This window comes from Apteryx rowi, unplaced genomic scaffold, assembly GCF_003343035.1.
Source record: "Apteryx rowi isolate R43461 unplaced genomic scaffold, aptRow1 scaffold_4, whole genome shotgun sequence".
NCBI classification, from domain to species: Eukaryota; Metazoa; Chordata; class Aves; order Apterygiformes; family Apterygidae; genus Apteryx; species Apteryx rowi.
In genome coordinates, this window is record NW_020450529.1 from 8,935,806 (window position 1) to 8,951,279 (window position 15,474).

At 38.3% G+C, this 15,474-nt stretch overlaps 1 protein-coding gene across 1 annotated transcript in view; it reads right to left on the reverse strand.

The window, feature by feature from the left end:
• Positions 1 to 15,474, reverse strand: part of ATXN7 (ataxin 7) — a gene marked incomplete at its 5' end in the record, with an annotated part of 65,516 nt that overhangs the window by 10,182 nt on the left and 39,860 nt on the right. The window contains 3 exons of the mRNA XM_026075011.1: positions 729 to 811; positions 1,686 to 1,948; positions 2,655 to 2,907. Coding sequence (XP_025930796.1) covers positions 729 to 811; positions 1,686 to 1,948; positions 2,655 to 2,907 — 599 coding nt within the window. The remainder of the gene's footprint in view (positions 1 to 728; positions 812 to 1,685; positions 1,949 to 2,654; positions 2,908 to 15,474) is intronic.

The window sequence follows — 15,474 nt, forward strand, 5'->3', positions numbered from 1 at the left end:
AGTAGCTAAATATTACACAATTGCACAGGATTCGGAGCTTGGTTCCTCGGGGCTAAGCGATATCCTTCCCCCGCAAAGAGTTCTGAGCCACAACGCACTCTTCATCAAATTGAAAGTTTTTAAAAGATGGTTTAATTTAGAGTTTGACCTCTAGGCATACTCTGTGGCTTCTTCAGATTACTCACTTGCGAGTAAGCTGAAGTCCTGCATCAAGCAGTATTAGCATTTACACAAATAACTCCTCAGTATCTAGCACAGATTTTGTGTTTTTTCCTTTGGATGTGGGGGGAGGAGGGAGAGCTTGTTTATCTAAATCCCGCAGAAACAAATATCATCTTTAATGCTTATGATGGACTTTTAAAAATTTTCCAGGCTCTCTCCAAACAGAACAGCAACATGCTGGTCTCACACTATCTACATGTGGAATAACATTATAATCTTTCCAATGGCAACATTCTGTTTAAAGGGTTTGTAAAAAACAAAAAATAAAAAAACCCTTTGGATTACTTTAAGGAATAGATATTTTTAATAAACAAGTTAATTGAATTTCAAAAACAGTTCCTTCTTCATTTTTGGCAACACGTTTTCAGATGTTACCAAGACGTGTTACCATTTACAGTGGTAAATACTGACAGCAAAAATTAGTAATTTTCAGTTTTCTGTCATGTTACTCAGGAAATTAAATTTAAACTTTTCATCACAATCTTATTCTGATTATGATATCCTACCTTGCATGTCAAAGACCTAGTACAGGGCTTCTTGGTTTCCACATCAATGACACCACAGTATATATCAGGATCAAATTCTCTCTCTGTTAAAGGTACATAAATATCCCATTATTGAAAACAAACGGATGTCATAGAGACACTTTGAAATACTAAGATTTATTTTCATCATAGAACTTGACCAAACCAAAAACTATTTTCAAATGTAACACATGCAAATGTACAAATAAAATTACTGAATTAAAACCAAACATGTTCTACTCTTGCAGTGCACCATGCTGAAATACAGATCTCAGCTCTGCAAACAGAACGGAGAAAATTACAGCTGTAAAAGCTCCCAAAGTGGATCCTGCATGCTAGAACTTTTTTTTTTTTTTTGATGTAAACATGATCTTGCAAAACCACGAACAGATTTAAGRGGTCACCATCAACATGAACAGTCACAACCGATGTTTGTTGCTGTTGTTGTTGAAGAACTTTCTACCATTCTACTAGGACTGTTATTGAGTTTTTGTGTTTCAAGCTTAAAGAGCAGACTGTTGTTTTGTTTTCTAGTTTATGCTGTGCCAGGTGTTCAGTTTTCTACATACCTGTATACCTTTCGTATAGAAAGAAGGAAAATCTTTTACTATCTAATTCTACTATCTTTTAAGATAGAAGAGTATAATTTTAAAACTGTAGGAACTGACAGGCCTCTGAGGCCTGGATGGTTCCTGAAAGCAACAGCAACATTTCAAGTTATTTGCATGCCTCTAAGAACATGTCAAGCTAAACAGTTAAATTCTAATATTTAAAGACATACCACATTAAATTTTAAATTAAAATCTTATGAAAGTTAACATTTAGTTTATTTCTGAAACTTATTTTTTGCAAACGTTTATCTAAAAGCTTATACTTGACTATGCCTATTTCTATATATGCTACTATGAGCAATATAGCAAATAATATTTAAAAAATTACCTGACAATCTTTTATGTAAAAATTTCCTATTATTTGTATTTTCTTCAGGTTTCTTTTCCAAAAATGGAGGCACAGAGAGAAGACCTTTACCATTCAGTATCTGTCCAGGGGAAGGCAAGGGTGGCTTTGGTATTGAGGGACAATTAAGGCCAGTCTTTATTGAGGAACTCACAGTAGTAGAACAAGTTGGACCAACAGCAGCTTTCAGTTGGGCACCATCTATCTTTGGATGAATCTTTTCCACTTTGACAGATGGAGTCATGCTATTATTTATGGAAACAAATGGAAAAAAAATTGCAGGCAACTGTAATATCACAGAGTCATAAATTATCAAAACTATGTAAAATATGTTTTATTACTCAACAATACTCTGATCTATTCACAATATAGATTTTCTTAGTTGACCTGTCTCCTTTATTCCCAGTTCTCTTGTTTTAAATTTTTTCATTATCTATTTTCACATTTTTTGATGATGTCCACAATTTTTTCTGTCCTCTTTTCCCCACTTCCTCGTAAGTATTTCGGGGAGTCATCAAGGACTTCAGAATCTGTAATTTGAATTCACAGATACAGCATATCACAAAAGCAACTGGAATGTCCTGTTATGTCCCAGAGAGCAAATTATGTTATTCATTCAATAATCTGTGACRTGTGCAGGTCAAAAATCACCCAAATGGGGGCTAAAACTCACTTATGATCAAAGTATACAGATTTGATCAGAGACCTGAGTCCCCCTAGTAAAATGATCTTTATTTGTACTGATTCAAGATAAACTTTTGCAAGACTTCTTATTCAACAATGCCATTAGCATACCCATAATCTTAAATTTGGCTGCTAGAAAAGACCTAGGGGAGTTTAAAAATGTCATCTTTTAAACCAAAAACCCTGTGAAGCCAAAAGAAATGCTACTGATATAGCAATTTCTATGCAAGTAATAAAACTTAATTCTTTGTCAACATGCATACTCACATTTTATCATGGGGAACTTTGCTATGCTGTACCGGATGCATTAGCCTATTGTTTCCACTGATCTGCAGCTTGTCTTTGGGTGATTTCAACAACTTGGAATTGGATGATGATGCACTAGTACCTCCACTGGATGAACGATTGCTCCCACTTCCGCTGCTACCTTTGTTTTTTGAAGGGAAAGATGAAATGAGGGAAAATACTGAAGAGGAGGGAGGAGTCAAAGGCGGCTTGCTAGAGGAGCTGTGTCTTCTTTCTGAAAAGAAAAAGGGGAAAAAAAAAAGAAGGGGGGTTAAATTCCTAAAGCCCATACAGAAACAATTCTTAAATACTTCATGTTGTCATTTACTCTAACGTTTTTTTCTTTATTGGCCTAGGAGGTCTCCAGCCACACATACAGCCTAGAGGATTCAAGCCTCACTGTAATCCGTGAGGCTCCRTTCATTGCTGGTCCCCAGTTGGTCACGGGAGTCTCTTAACTTTGTGAGCTACATTCCTCAGCCACTAAAGCTTAGCTTTTAATAAACACTCCCCACTCTCTCTCCATCTTAAAGAACAAGAAAATGAGAATCAAACCCAGACCTCAGACACACAAAGCAAAGAGAGACCTCTCCTCGGGCCAGGCAAGCTTGCAGATCAGATTTCCTCAAGGAATAACAATTATCTCTTCTTATGCCTCCTAACGGTCAGAACAATAACAGAGYAAGAATTTTAACTTTTATTTCATGACAATCTTTTGGTATGGTCTGCTAGACCTTCAGTGTGGAACACCCCTGGGAATAGAGACTCAAGCATTGATTTACACTGTAATTTTTCCTATTACTAATTCTATTCTTTATTTCAAAATATGACCAGTTTAGGGAAGAATTCTCTTTTAGCAACAGTACCAAAAGGAGCAATACCAACTGCAATAAAGGGTTACAGACACCCTTCTGTGAAAAAGTATTTCTCAGCATTTGAATAAAGAGAGGTCAGGTTCCATCAGTGAACGTGTTGGAAAAGAAATGCCATAACTGATAAAGCTTAGGAAAGGAGAGYAGTACCGTTAACATGACTATATTTCTTGCACTGCTTCAGTTAGAATAGCGTGCACTTTGAAGAGGGCTCTCTGGAACAATGAATTCTCAGTCACAATATACTTGACAGCTTCATGGAGTACCCAGCTCTGCCTACACACAGACATGTTAATTGACTGGTCAACTGATATTTGGACACCTGTGATTCCTAGATGATATATGTAATCAACAACTGCTTATAGGCATGTCTCTGGCAATCAAATACATGCACACCATGGATCTAAGAGAGAGAACCAAGAATTAACAGGTCCGTGTATGGAGTGGAAAGGCACCTTCTTCTTGCCAGTAATAATATCAACCAGTACTGTTAATAGTACCTAAATCCACCATTTGGCTATCCCAATTGCAGAAGCAACTTACAGATTTTGACATTAATTAACCTAAATGATCAAGGAAGCAGGCTACTCATGAAGTTACAATAACTATAGTCAACTCTTTCACCTGCAGGAGAGTGAAAGTCCTGTCCAGTGCAACCAGTCCAGAAATCTGTAACTCTCTAGAGAATGCAAATAATACACTGATGTTTTGCTTATATGATCCAGATTCCCCCCCCCCCCAATCCTAACTACAGAAATCACATGCCACTCAGATGACAGCCAGTCAGGACTGCATTCATAGCAGGAAGCTGTCAAACAAGAAATCACCAGCCCTGAACCAATCTGGTCCAGCACACCACCGCTGCCCTGCTTCTGCAAGCCAGACTAGCAGAGGGCAGGAACGAGGGAGAAAGCAAGCAATGCAAGAGGAAGGCACAGCTATCTAGGACCTGGCAAACTAAATTCTTACAGATGYGGGGAACTAGAATTTTAAGTATGCTCATTAGCTCATAAAAGATTTATAGGTGTAAAAGCATAGAGTTTTGTCTAGGAAATTCCAGTCAAGAAATGGTCTTTTGAGACTGAACCAAGGGATCTATATTTATGTTTCTCTGTTTGTCTACCTGCGAAATGGGCATAAATTACCTAAAGAACCTTCATCAAAAGAATCAGTCGCTTCTTGATTAATATTTACAAAAAAGCTCCAAGATCTCAGGTGAAATGCCCAACAGAAATACAGAACAAATGCAGTGATTTATCATCTCACCTGAAGAAGTAACAGCTTTAAAGTTATTCGTATTTAGAATGACAAGCTGACTAATCACCTGTGACGATCAATATTGTCTACTTACTTTAGTGTTATAGAACCAGATGCCATAGAAGAGTTCTCAAGTGAAGCATGTTAGCATATTTATATTCTAGTAAATGGCTGTGCTTCTTATATGACATACTGCTTATTGCCAAATGTCTTTTTATAGCAATGGCAAGAATCCCTGAGCAGCTTTGATAAGTTACTATTTGAGGGCCATTAGTTCAGCGATGCTAGACCCATATATGAATGGTAGCAGAATTACTCTGTGAAATARTGAGAAAAATTCCCTAATATTCTTCCACTTTCTGCATATTTAACAAATTCAAAGTCCAAGCAGTTATCACAGTTAAAAATAATCCAGTGGATCACCAATGCAATCTTTGGGAGTTTATTCTGTGGGGGTTTTTTGTTTGTTTTGTTTGTTTGTTTTTTTGAAAGAAGAGAAGGGTGTTACTTCATTGGAAAAAACTTGGTGGAGGGTGAAGAGAAAGGGATTAGAATAATAATTAAGACCAAGAACATCATGCCTTCCATCATTAGCAACAAACTATGCAAAATATTAATCTGAACTGTTGATCCAAACAACACAGACACTTCTCCTCTGGCAAGTTTAACTGGTACTGTTCAATYAGCTCTAGACTGAGATGTTGCCAGCTACTATTCACCTGAATGTTTCATAGCACCAGCCTCAAAATAAATGAGTTTATAAAAAAGGAAGCTTTTTTAACCAGTGACAGTTAAAAAAATTGACCTCAGAGAACTGAGACTGATGCTAATCAGTCATCCAGATTACAGTCTACCTATTGGATAGAATGGAAATAAGCACAGACAAACAATTTGAAATGAAAAAAAGCCAAATGAGCATTTTCTATAATTCTATAACTTCTCCTTAATGTGAAGGTGAATTTAATCCTTCATTAAAAAAAGATAAGTTTCTGGTTTTATGATTGCAGAACCCATAAAGTTGTCTAACAAGACTCCAGTAAGCCTCACTCTTACTTCCAGGACAATGGGAACAAAAGCAAGCAAGGAAATCCTTGAGATGTAACCAACCCTATTCCATGATGTGACAGCATGGAGTCAAACAAATACCTACTGCTTACCATTAGGGAAACTGTTCTTACTGAAGTCCCAGAAACTGCAGAGAGCAGTTTGCTACCTATTACAGGAATCTTAACATCAGYCGGCATTGCTTATGCTTCGTGGGTRGCTATAGGGAGGACAGAGCCAGGCTGTTCTTGGACTAGATCACCTCCAGAGGTCTCTCCCAAGCTGGACCTGGACTTGGCACTGGACTCTTCCAACTTGCCCATATCTTGCCTGCCAGACCAGGGATTCAAAACTCAACCCGCTGGCTATTCGCTTGCTAGTGCCGCCCACCACGCAGCTGTACTGGATATCAGAGGAGGTGACCACAACGTTCCTTACGAAAGGCTCTAACATTTGTTGTAATATACTAAAACAATACGAGAGATACTATTCTGTCGTAGAACTGTGAAACTCGCTCCTTTTTCTGTATGCAACCATGACTTGCGTAGCTGATCAAAGTAACAAGACCTCTCAGCAGTTTCTGAGCATTCTCTAATTTTCGGTAACCTGCTTGGACCTGTCCAGCGTTGACTAACTAACAGGCAAAGCGGCTATTACAGCTGACTGACTGAGAGAAGATTATGGGAATCTACAGCAGTCCTGGTCAGAGCGTGGTCCTCTACCAAAGATTTACTCATCACATTTAATGTTTCCATGTTCTTATAAAAATCATGTTTTTAAGTGAGACCTGTTTAAGCTCTGTTTTGTAAAACTTCTGAAGTCTACTAACATTTCTTCTTATGAAAGAAAGTTAATATCACCTTCCAGATGACATATATTTTAAGCAAGGCATACGTATTTAGTGAATGTATTTATTGTCAGGATGACAYAGTCTTTTAACTGAAAAATTACTACACAAGCTGTCACTGAATAATCAAGACGACTGTGCATATTATGCTAAACATATTATAATGATGAATTCTACTAATCATCTGCCAGTCTATTATAGTTCCCGTTTATCATTAACTCTGACTCAGCCTGAAAATATTTAAAAATATAATTATCTCCAGGTGTTCAGTTTTCAAATTCAGAAGTTAACATCCCTGCCCCTTCCCTTCACAGAACTCTCTTGAAAGCAAAACAAATTTTTTATGGCAGGATTTCTTTTATAACACCTCAAAGTGATATTACAAATACTGCACCTGTGAATATGGTTCTAATCTTTAAAATCTGTGATTTTTTCTTTTTCTTTTTCTTTTTTTTTTTTTTTAAACCAGAAAGATATAGCCTAGGCTTTGGAGAATTAACCAAAAAGTTTTCCTCAATCGTTTTCAGGCTTGTAATAGGCATATGACAGACCCAAAAATATATTAAAGAAAGAAAACTGAATCACATTGTTTTGTCCCCAACATAATCAGTGATGAGCAGAGTACTACCAAATGCTGTATGTTGAGAGTATCTGACCTAAATCAAAAGCTTGCATTCTACACTAAACCTTAGCAGATAAACTCCCCCCTAAAAATCCTTGCACTTATCTAACGTCTTTGTTGTGATAAGGAGRAGAGCTGTATAGAGAGTTAGAAAGCTGTGAAAAGAGGTTGTACTCCAGCAACTGTCTGCGCTCAGTGACTAGGGCAGGCACTGAACCAACACTTTGGAARAACACAGTGACAGTTTGTGTGCAATTGGGCTTGCGGTTGAGCAAGAAATACATAAGCAGACTGCCAAGGCGCACAGAATATCATCACAAAAAGGGCACTGATAAGGTGAAACCTTTTCAAGAGTTTTAAAAACATTAAATAGTCTCAGTAGGCCACTAGCCTGGCTGTCAATTTCTGTGGCTTTAAAAATTGTATTTTCCATTATATATTTATTTTCACTAATCAAATGCAATATGAAAGCTCCAAACTATATAGAGACTACATAAGACAACCATGAAAAGTAACTATACACCAACTTCTGACAAAATGGAAAAAAGAAGGGGGAGGGGGGAGGAGAAGAAGGAAAAAAAAAGGAAAAAAAAGGCTTCTCACCACTTTTGGTTACTTCTTGTTCCATCAGTGGGTGAACACTTGGCCTTATTATGATTTATAACCTTATTTTTATGTTAAAGTAACAGAAGATATCCTTTTACAGAAAAAAAAAGAGATTCTGTTTTTCATAAAATATGCCTTTCTTTGCTATATGATTAACAACAAAAAAAAACCTAACAGTAACACCCCCCCTTAATTTTCAGCGCGCTCTTCTCAGGCCTACACTTAGTTCCTAAGCTCCAGGACACATTTAGCGGTGTTCACTCTCTCTGTGCATCAATTAATAGCTTTGGGCAGCAAATAAGATGTACAGCTCAAGTTTCAGAAACCCATTTTTTTATACTGCCTCCTTATGTAAGTACTGGGCAAAAAGTCAAACTGACCTGTGTCAGCGCTAGGCGAACCATCATTAAAAATGCAGCACGCCCATTCAAACACACGCACGAGCTTAGCTCAGTAAAGTGCGTTGCAACTGCAGTTAACATTCAGAAAGCCAGTTTTAACACAGGTTAACTTAGGTGTAAGAATTTAATTCAGACCACGGAATTAAATGTGTGTATTGATACAAAGCATAAAAGTAAGCTTTATGCTTATGTTACTATTAATATATCTGTTTCATCTAAAGTACAAGTGCTACTTAGGACAAACTTTTCTTTTTYTCGTCATACCTGAGCTACTGCCTGGCTTGTTTCGTTGTCAGTGGTTTGGCCTGCCAACAGTATTACTATTCTGTTTAGATAAACCACTTCCTAGGCACACCCATTCAAGGAAAGGCATTCCTAGGAAAGAACTAATACTCATACCAGGAAAATTTTTAAATTGCACATATCATCCATATCTGGACATTTACAGAAATGTACAGACAGCTATGCTGAATACAAATGTCTGATTTCATATCTATTAATGGGTTTAAATTAAAAGAGAGAACTCTTCCAGAGTCACAGGGGCGCAGAGAAGCCAGCCCAGCTGCAATACGTCCGAAGAATAAGGGGAGGAGGGTTTCAGTGGGCCAAAAGAAACTAAAAACCCAAAGACTAAAATTCAGTAGCTGCTGTACAGCCTCATCTGTTAATTCCATTTGAGAAATCCCCTAAACTAAGGTATTTTCCAAATTGGGAGCCCTCCCCCCCCACCCGCCGCCTTTTTTTTTTCCTTCTTCTTTTAAGAAGATTGCTAAACTCTTTTGAAAAACTGCTCAGCATCGCCCTACTGTCTTCTAAGGTTAAATCTAGCAGCGATGCAAGTGTAAGATGCCAGAGCGGACCAGTTCAACAGGCATGTCTCCCTCCAAGCAGAGGGGTATTTAAATTCTCTTAAAAAATAGGTAGTGATAATTAAACAACAGAAGTTTAGGAACATCTGGTCTGGATTATGAAAGAAGTCTAGGGAAAGTTTAGGAGAAACAGAGACAAGCATCAGCTAGCATCTGATTTAAATGAATACAAGTAATTATTTTGTCTTCTTTTAAACAATCTTAGTCTGTAGAATTACGTAAATATTTTCAACTTTTCATATCCAATATTGATAGTTTTGGGGTTTTGTTTTTTAAACAGGCATTTAAATTTTACAGAAATTAGTGGCTAAACTCTCCACAGCCTAGACAATATTTCCTGCTCACCAGTAAGGGACAGTGGATACATACTGAATATTAGGAAAGGTGAGTTCATTAGCAGTGAGCYTGGCAACCCGCTCGTACAGCACTGTAGTACTTGGATGACATAACTGGGCTCTAGGTGCTCACGGGAGCTGTTTCCATCTAAACTAACTAAACTGAATGGAGCTGTGAAAAATATAAGATTCTTGAAATAAAAGGTTCTATCTACCTTAAGTGAATTCACAGCATTTGAGAAATGAGTTAAGTACAGCTGTACTAAAACACATATCATTTACTTGAGGATAAAATTCGTTTGATGCCATGATGAATACTAGCCTTCCTGAGAAATTGTGAAATAATTTTCTTGATGTGCTAATTTCTCCAGAAGGATCAGACTCATGACATGAATTAAGTACACAGCTCCAGAAGAGCATTTTGAGCAGTAAATCTGGATTTGACCAGAGGCGCCAGAAGTCCTCTGTGCTAAAAAAAAAAAAAAGGGGTAGTTTTGAAGACACATCCCTCCCCTGCATTTTTTGTTGACCAGCTGAAGTCCTCAGCCAGCGTAGCCCCTTGCGAACYGCTCGGGGAGAGCCCCTCATCGCAGCTGTGGATTTTACTGCAGCAACCAGCTGAAATCCCTTTCACAGCTCTCGCCCCCRCTGGCAGCGTGCAGCTGGCTGGGAGCAGTCGCCCCCCAGGGATCTTGATCTGCTGCTCCCTGGCTTCTTGCTGCTTCATTATGCTGCTCTAATCAGGGGGCCTAGATACCACGGATTCTGCCTTAATCTTCCACCGACGTCCCCTTAATCATTGGATCGGTTTTGTGTGCAGCCTGAGTCACGGCGAGGTCGCTCCACCTTCAGTTGTGCTGCGCRAAAACTTGCACTTTTAGCAGAACAGGCGGCACCTACACAAAGTTGTATTTTTCACTCCAGCAAGAAAGTTACAGTAAAGAATRGTCACAGAGCAGAAGCTATTAATACGACAGATTACCAAGGTTYGTTTGGCACGAGTACAAGCTGTCATGTCACCAGAGAGAATTCATATTATTACTATTTCATTAAAAAAAAGAAGAAACACCACACTGGTGTGGACACTGCTTGCAACCAGCAGTTGCTACTATTGTTTACCACCAGCGTTAGTCAAACCACAAAGAGAATCTGCCTGCTAGTCATGTAGGCTTCTGGCATGGCATTCAGAGGAAAACAACACTTCAGCGGGAAAGAAAAAAAAAAAAGTTTAAGGAAGTCGGCTATTTATATTACAGCAGAGCAAATGCAGCTTAGGTGGCACATACAGCATGCGTTATGTTATTTCATGCAGTGACATCGCTCACCACAAAAGTCTTCCTTGTCTTGACCAGAGTTATTTGATATTATAAATAAATAGTAATAGGCATAAATTATTTGCCTAAGAAACAGGTTTGTAAAACATGCTTTCCACACACCAAGCTATCGATACTGATGCAACCTAATGGCCTGCACTTCCTCACTTTAAAAATATTCAGCACATTTGGAGTACAGAGGAGTTCCTATTGCCTGTGATTCATACCATTACTTAAAGAGGCAACTAAGCTGCAATGATAAAACTTCACTGCAAATATGCCTCTTCTGGGTGTTTTCTAGAATCCATTAAAATGCAATACCTGACTAGTTTTGAAGAGTATATTTTAAAACCTTACGGTTCACCTCCACAACCTGGTATGTTAACACGTTTGCTTTGCCTAGTGAAGATTTAAAATGTACTGGTTTATGTTTTTACAATACACCTCCACCACATATGTGCTACAGCGTTGTTCAGACAAAGACAGTCTTGTATTTATTTAAACTGAGATTATAATAACCCAGAAGATACAGCTGCCTTCTTCGGGGCAAGAGACAGACTTTCATTCAAGTTCAGGTCATACATTATAGAGCAAAAAATAACTACAGAGATGAACAATTTTTTAAATTCCCTTTAAAATGTTCTTTCAAATTAAAGCAATTCTGGGGGGCTTCAACTTGGTGAATTTCAGTGAAACATTTATAGTCTCCCACAGTGAGAACTCAGAAAGTTATTTTCCTCAAAAAATCTTTTGTCGAAGCCAAATAAACCAGGTACATCAAGACCTTTCTAATTGCTGAGTATGCTCCAAAAATATTTGTCAGCTCCTAGTACATTTTTACTTCTCAAATGAGGACTATATCAACATGAAGTTTTAAATTTCATCTGTTTTCTGCATCTTTGTTTAAAGTAAGTGTTTGGGTGTTATTTCCTGCTCTACTGTCCAGCAGTCCCAATCTGGACTGAGCTCTCCTTGTTCCAGACATGAATTCCTAAAACATTCCCTTGTCAGTCACCTCCAAAACACATACCACAAATCTCCCTAAAGAGCATATAAAAGCTGGCTAAGCTTTAATTAGGGTACACTGAATTTATTATGAAAATTCATGGTTATAGAGAATGAAGGTTTTTTTTATGGTACTCTTTGGTTACAAAAATGCACAATTCAGAATGCACAAATTCTCATATGTACGGATATTTGGTTTTTGGGGTATCATTCCAATGCTGAAATCCCTCCATATTAATTCACATTGATTTAAAACATATAAATAAAACCCATACGCATATTCATAATGATGGTCCAAGCACACTTAATCATGCTTCCTCATGAAATCCAAACTTCAAAGCAATCAAAAGCCACCGATTATTTTGAATGATATATTTGTAAGAATAACTACTTGCAATTAAAAGTTTCATGTAACCTATTTCCTATCAGTACAGAACTCCTAGACTGACAAAGACTTCAATTCAGGTTTTACTTCGGTTTGTTCTTAAAAGCTACTTTACCAGAGCACTTAATAGAGGAAATGAGAGCAAAACTGGGAATCAGAATACATCCTCTGAGAAGTGTTCTGGCTTTCCTCTTCCCCAGCCTTGCTGTGGGGCATTAAGTGTGCTACTTCATCTCTCTGAAGTTTCCCAACATTTAAGTTTGAATACTTGTGAATTATTTACTCCAAGAGGTGTTATGATGGTTAGTTAGTTAACCGCATCCCTTTGAACATAAGCAGAACATAAGTGTTAGCTATATTATTAATTTGTTCATTTCATTAAAGCAAGTACTGAGAAGTACTGGCTGCTTTTAAAACTATATATAAAAAAAACAATTGCTCTATGTTTGATTTCTAAATACAAATGTTTATAATTTTTCTAGGGATTTACTTTCTAGAACTGAAATCCACTCACAAGTGACCCCTATGCAAAATATTTTAGATATAGAATTATGAAATTCTGTGTAAGCATCATTACATTTTTGTTGCTGTGGTTAAAGAAAACAGAGGGAGCAGTGGAAAAAAGAGACCATTTTCATTATTCAGATTCTGAATGCCCATTTCAATACTTTAAAGTTGGATTTCTAAAAGGAAACAATTCTGTAACCATAATTTAGGGTATTTAAATGATGTATTTTAAATGATATGAACATAACTACAGCGCAGCTAGAATAGTGCCATTATTCTCCAATACTGCAGTCCTAACTCAGCAGGAACGGCCACCTCCACCTCCCTGCCCCACCAGGGATCGGGCAGCTCCCAGCAGAGCACACACCGCGCTGTTAAGGATGCGGCAAAAGTCAGCAACACTAACATCTATTTAAATAAATAACCTTCAAGTAGATCCCCTCTTCCACTCTTTCCTTCCCACAACTCCCTACACAGTACTAATGCTAGTTTTTCCAATTTTTCCACATATTAGTTACTAATTCATACAAAACCGGTGTATTCAGAGCGCAYGAGTAGTTCTGTAATCAAATTTCATAGGATTTAAGATTTCTCTTTAAATTTTTTGCCCCCGAGAGATGTAAAATAACCTCTAAGGCAGCAACCACCACAGTACTGTAACCCCAAGTCTGCAGAAAGATTCTACAATTTTGCTGTTTCTTGCGGCTCTCTGACACAGTGGCAAACGGAAATTAGTGACGCTCTGGTCGGGCTCCCTTCAGCGATTCAGACCCTGGTGGAGAGCAGTAAAACCCTCGCGAGCAACGGGGGAAGATTCACAGAGGCAGGACATTAAATTGCCTCCTTTGCTCAGGTAAAGCCAAATGCAAAGGACATAACGTCTCAACAAGACTCGGGCATAATGTCCACGAACAACCTTCTGGTATCCCTTCCTGAGCAACCTGACAAGAGGTAGGGGGGAAAAACAGATTTCTCGCCAGGCAATCGGCCCTAGACCTTTTGGTTGGTAGCCGTCTCGTAAATCTGTCGAGCACTGGCATATAAATATTGCAAAGTTATTATGGACAGACAGTTGAGTGTCTCAGATGGCAACCAGGCCATGGAGAGATTATAATATCCACAGCAGAGTACATGAGCGCTAATCTCTGTGTAGCCTGTTGATGACATGACAATACCTGCACTGTCTGATTAAAAACCAGGCATTGAATAAACCATATTTTTGCTATTAAAAAAAAATATTTGGCATAAATTTAGGAGTATTCACAATAATAATAATAAACAAAAGCATCAAACAGAAGTAGCCTGTACGGATCAACAGTGTACCAAGATGCAGTAAGGGTCAAATTCCTCAAAAAATATAGTTGCAAAACTGTTGTGAAAAATCTCATTTATGTTTAATCTGAATGACATTAAAAAAAACTTCCATTCTTCAAAATAAGCATAAAGCAAATTAAGAATACAACTATTACACCAAAGTTTAATAAAATGATTAGTGAGCAGAAGTTTAATAAAAAGTGTGTTGAAAGCATGAAAATGAAGAATTAAGGTAAGAACCACCTGATTTCTGATTTTCCACCTCTGCCCTTTTTCTACTCAGAAACTGGGTTTACAACTACTCCACCATGTTTTTCCCCTTCAGCATCAACAATACTACTTACAAGACCTTATCACATAATAATATTATAATACTGGTGTAATATATTCACGACTTCGCATATTCAAATGCCTGTCTAGCTTTCATCTCGCTAATGCTTCTATTCACACTACAATCAGGAATTTCAATGTTTTTCCCTGTAGCTATTTCCTTACATGAACCAAACTTTAATCCTTGTATGTTGATTGTCAGACTCAGCTCTGCTACAAGAAATCTGCTGAGGTTGAGAACTTTTTAAAAGCTGTTAGTGAACCAAAATACAAAGGGGCTAATGGCCTTGCTGGTAATGCTCTAGGGATGGGTATAAGGAGAAGATCTCCATGTAAAAGAGAACAAAAGGAATGAATTTCCTTAATAGAAGAGTAAATATTACAGGATATACAAAAATAGTAGTGTCAGGTAAGTAAATCAGATTCTTTGATATTGTCATTAAGAAACTACAAGATAAAAAGACAACAGAAATATTTTTCTTGTGCGCTGCATGAATAACCAGTGAAATCCACTGCCACACAATATTAAAGCTTTGTGAGACTAAAAAAAAAAAAAAGAAAAAAGATAAACATGCATATGGATACTTAGCACGAGCCACAGTWCCAAATGCAATAGTCCCTTGTGCCCCAAGGCGATTACTCTTCATGCTGAAGATGAAGCAGCGCTGCCCGAGGGGGCTGAGGAAGAGCCTTGCTTCCCTGGCTACCTGCGATCCGTCACGGGCTTCCTGCCCCCTTCTCCGTACAGCTGGCCCCGGGGCACACACCGGGCACACATCGGGCACGCCGCGGCCGGGGAGGGCCGGCACGGCACGGCAAGGGGGTGACAGCGTCAGCAAGCCTGCACAGCTGCCTGCACAGCTGCCTGCACAGCTGCCTGCACGACCGCCGCGCAGAAGAACCGCGCGGAGCAACCGAAGCGGCGCGAGGGACGCACGGCTGCTCTGACCCATCGGCTCGTTCCGCCTTTCGCTGTCCGAGTTTTTCAGCTAAAGACAGATTTTTAATTTGAAAATACGACTTTTCAGGAAGAAAGGAAAGTCAGCCTGTGGTAAGGGGGAATCACAGTCTTTCTTTAAAGATATTTCAGGTGTT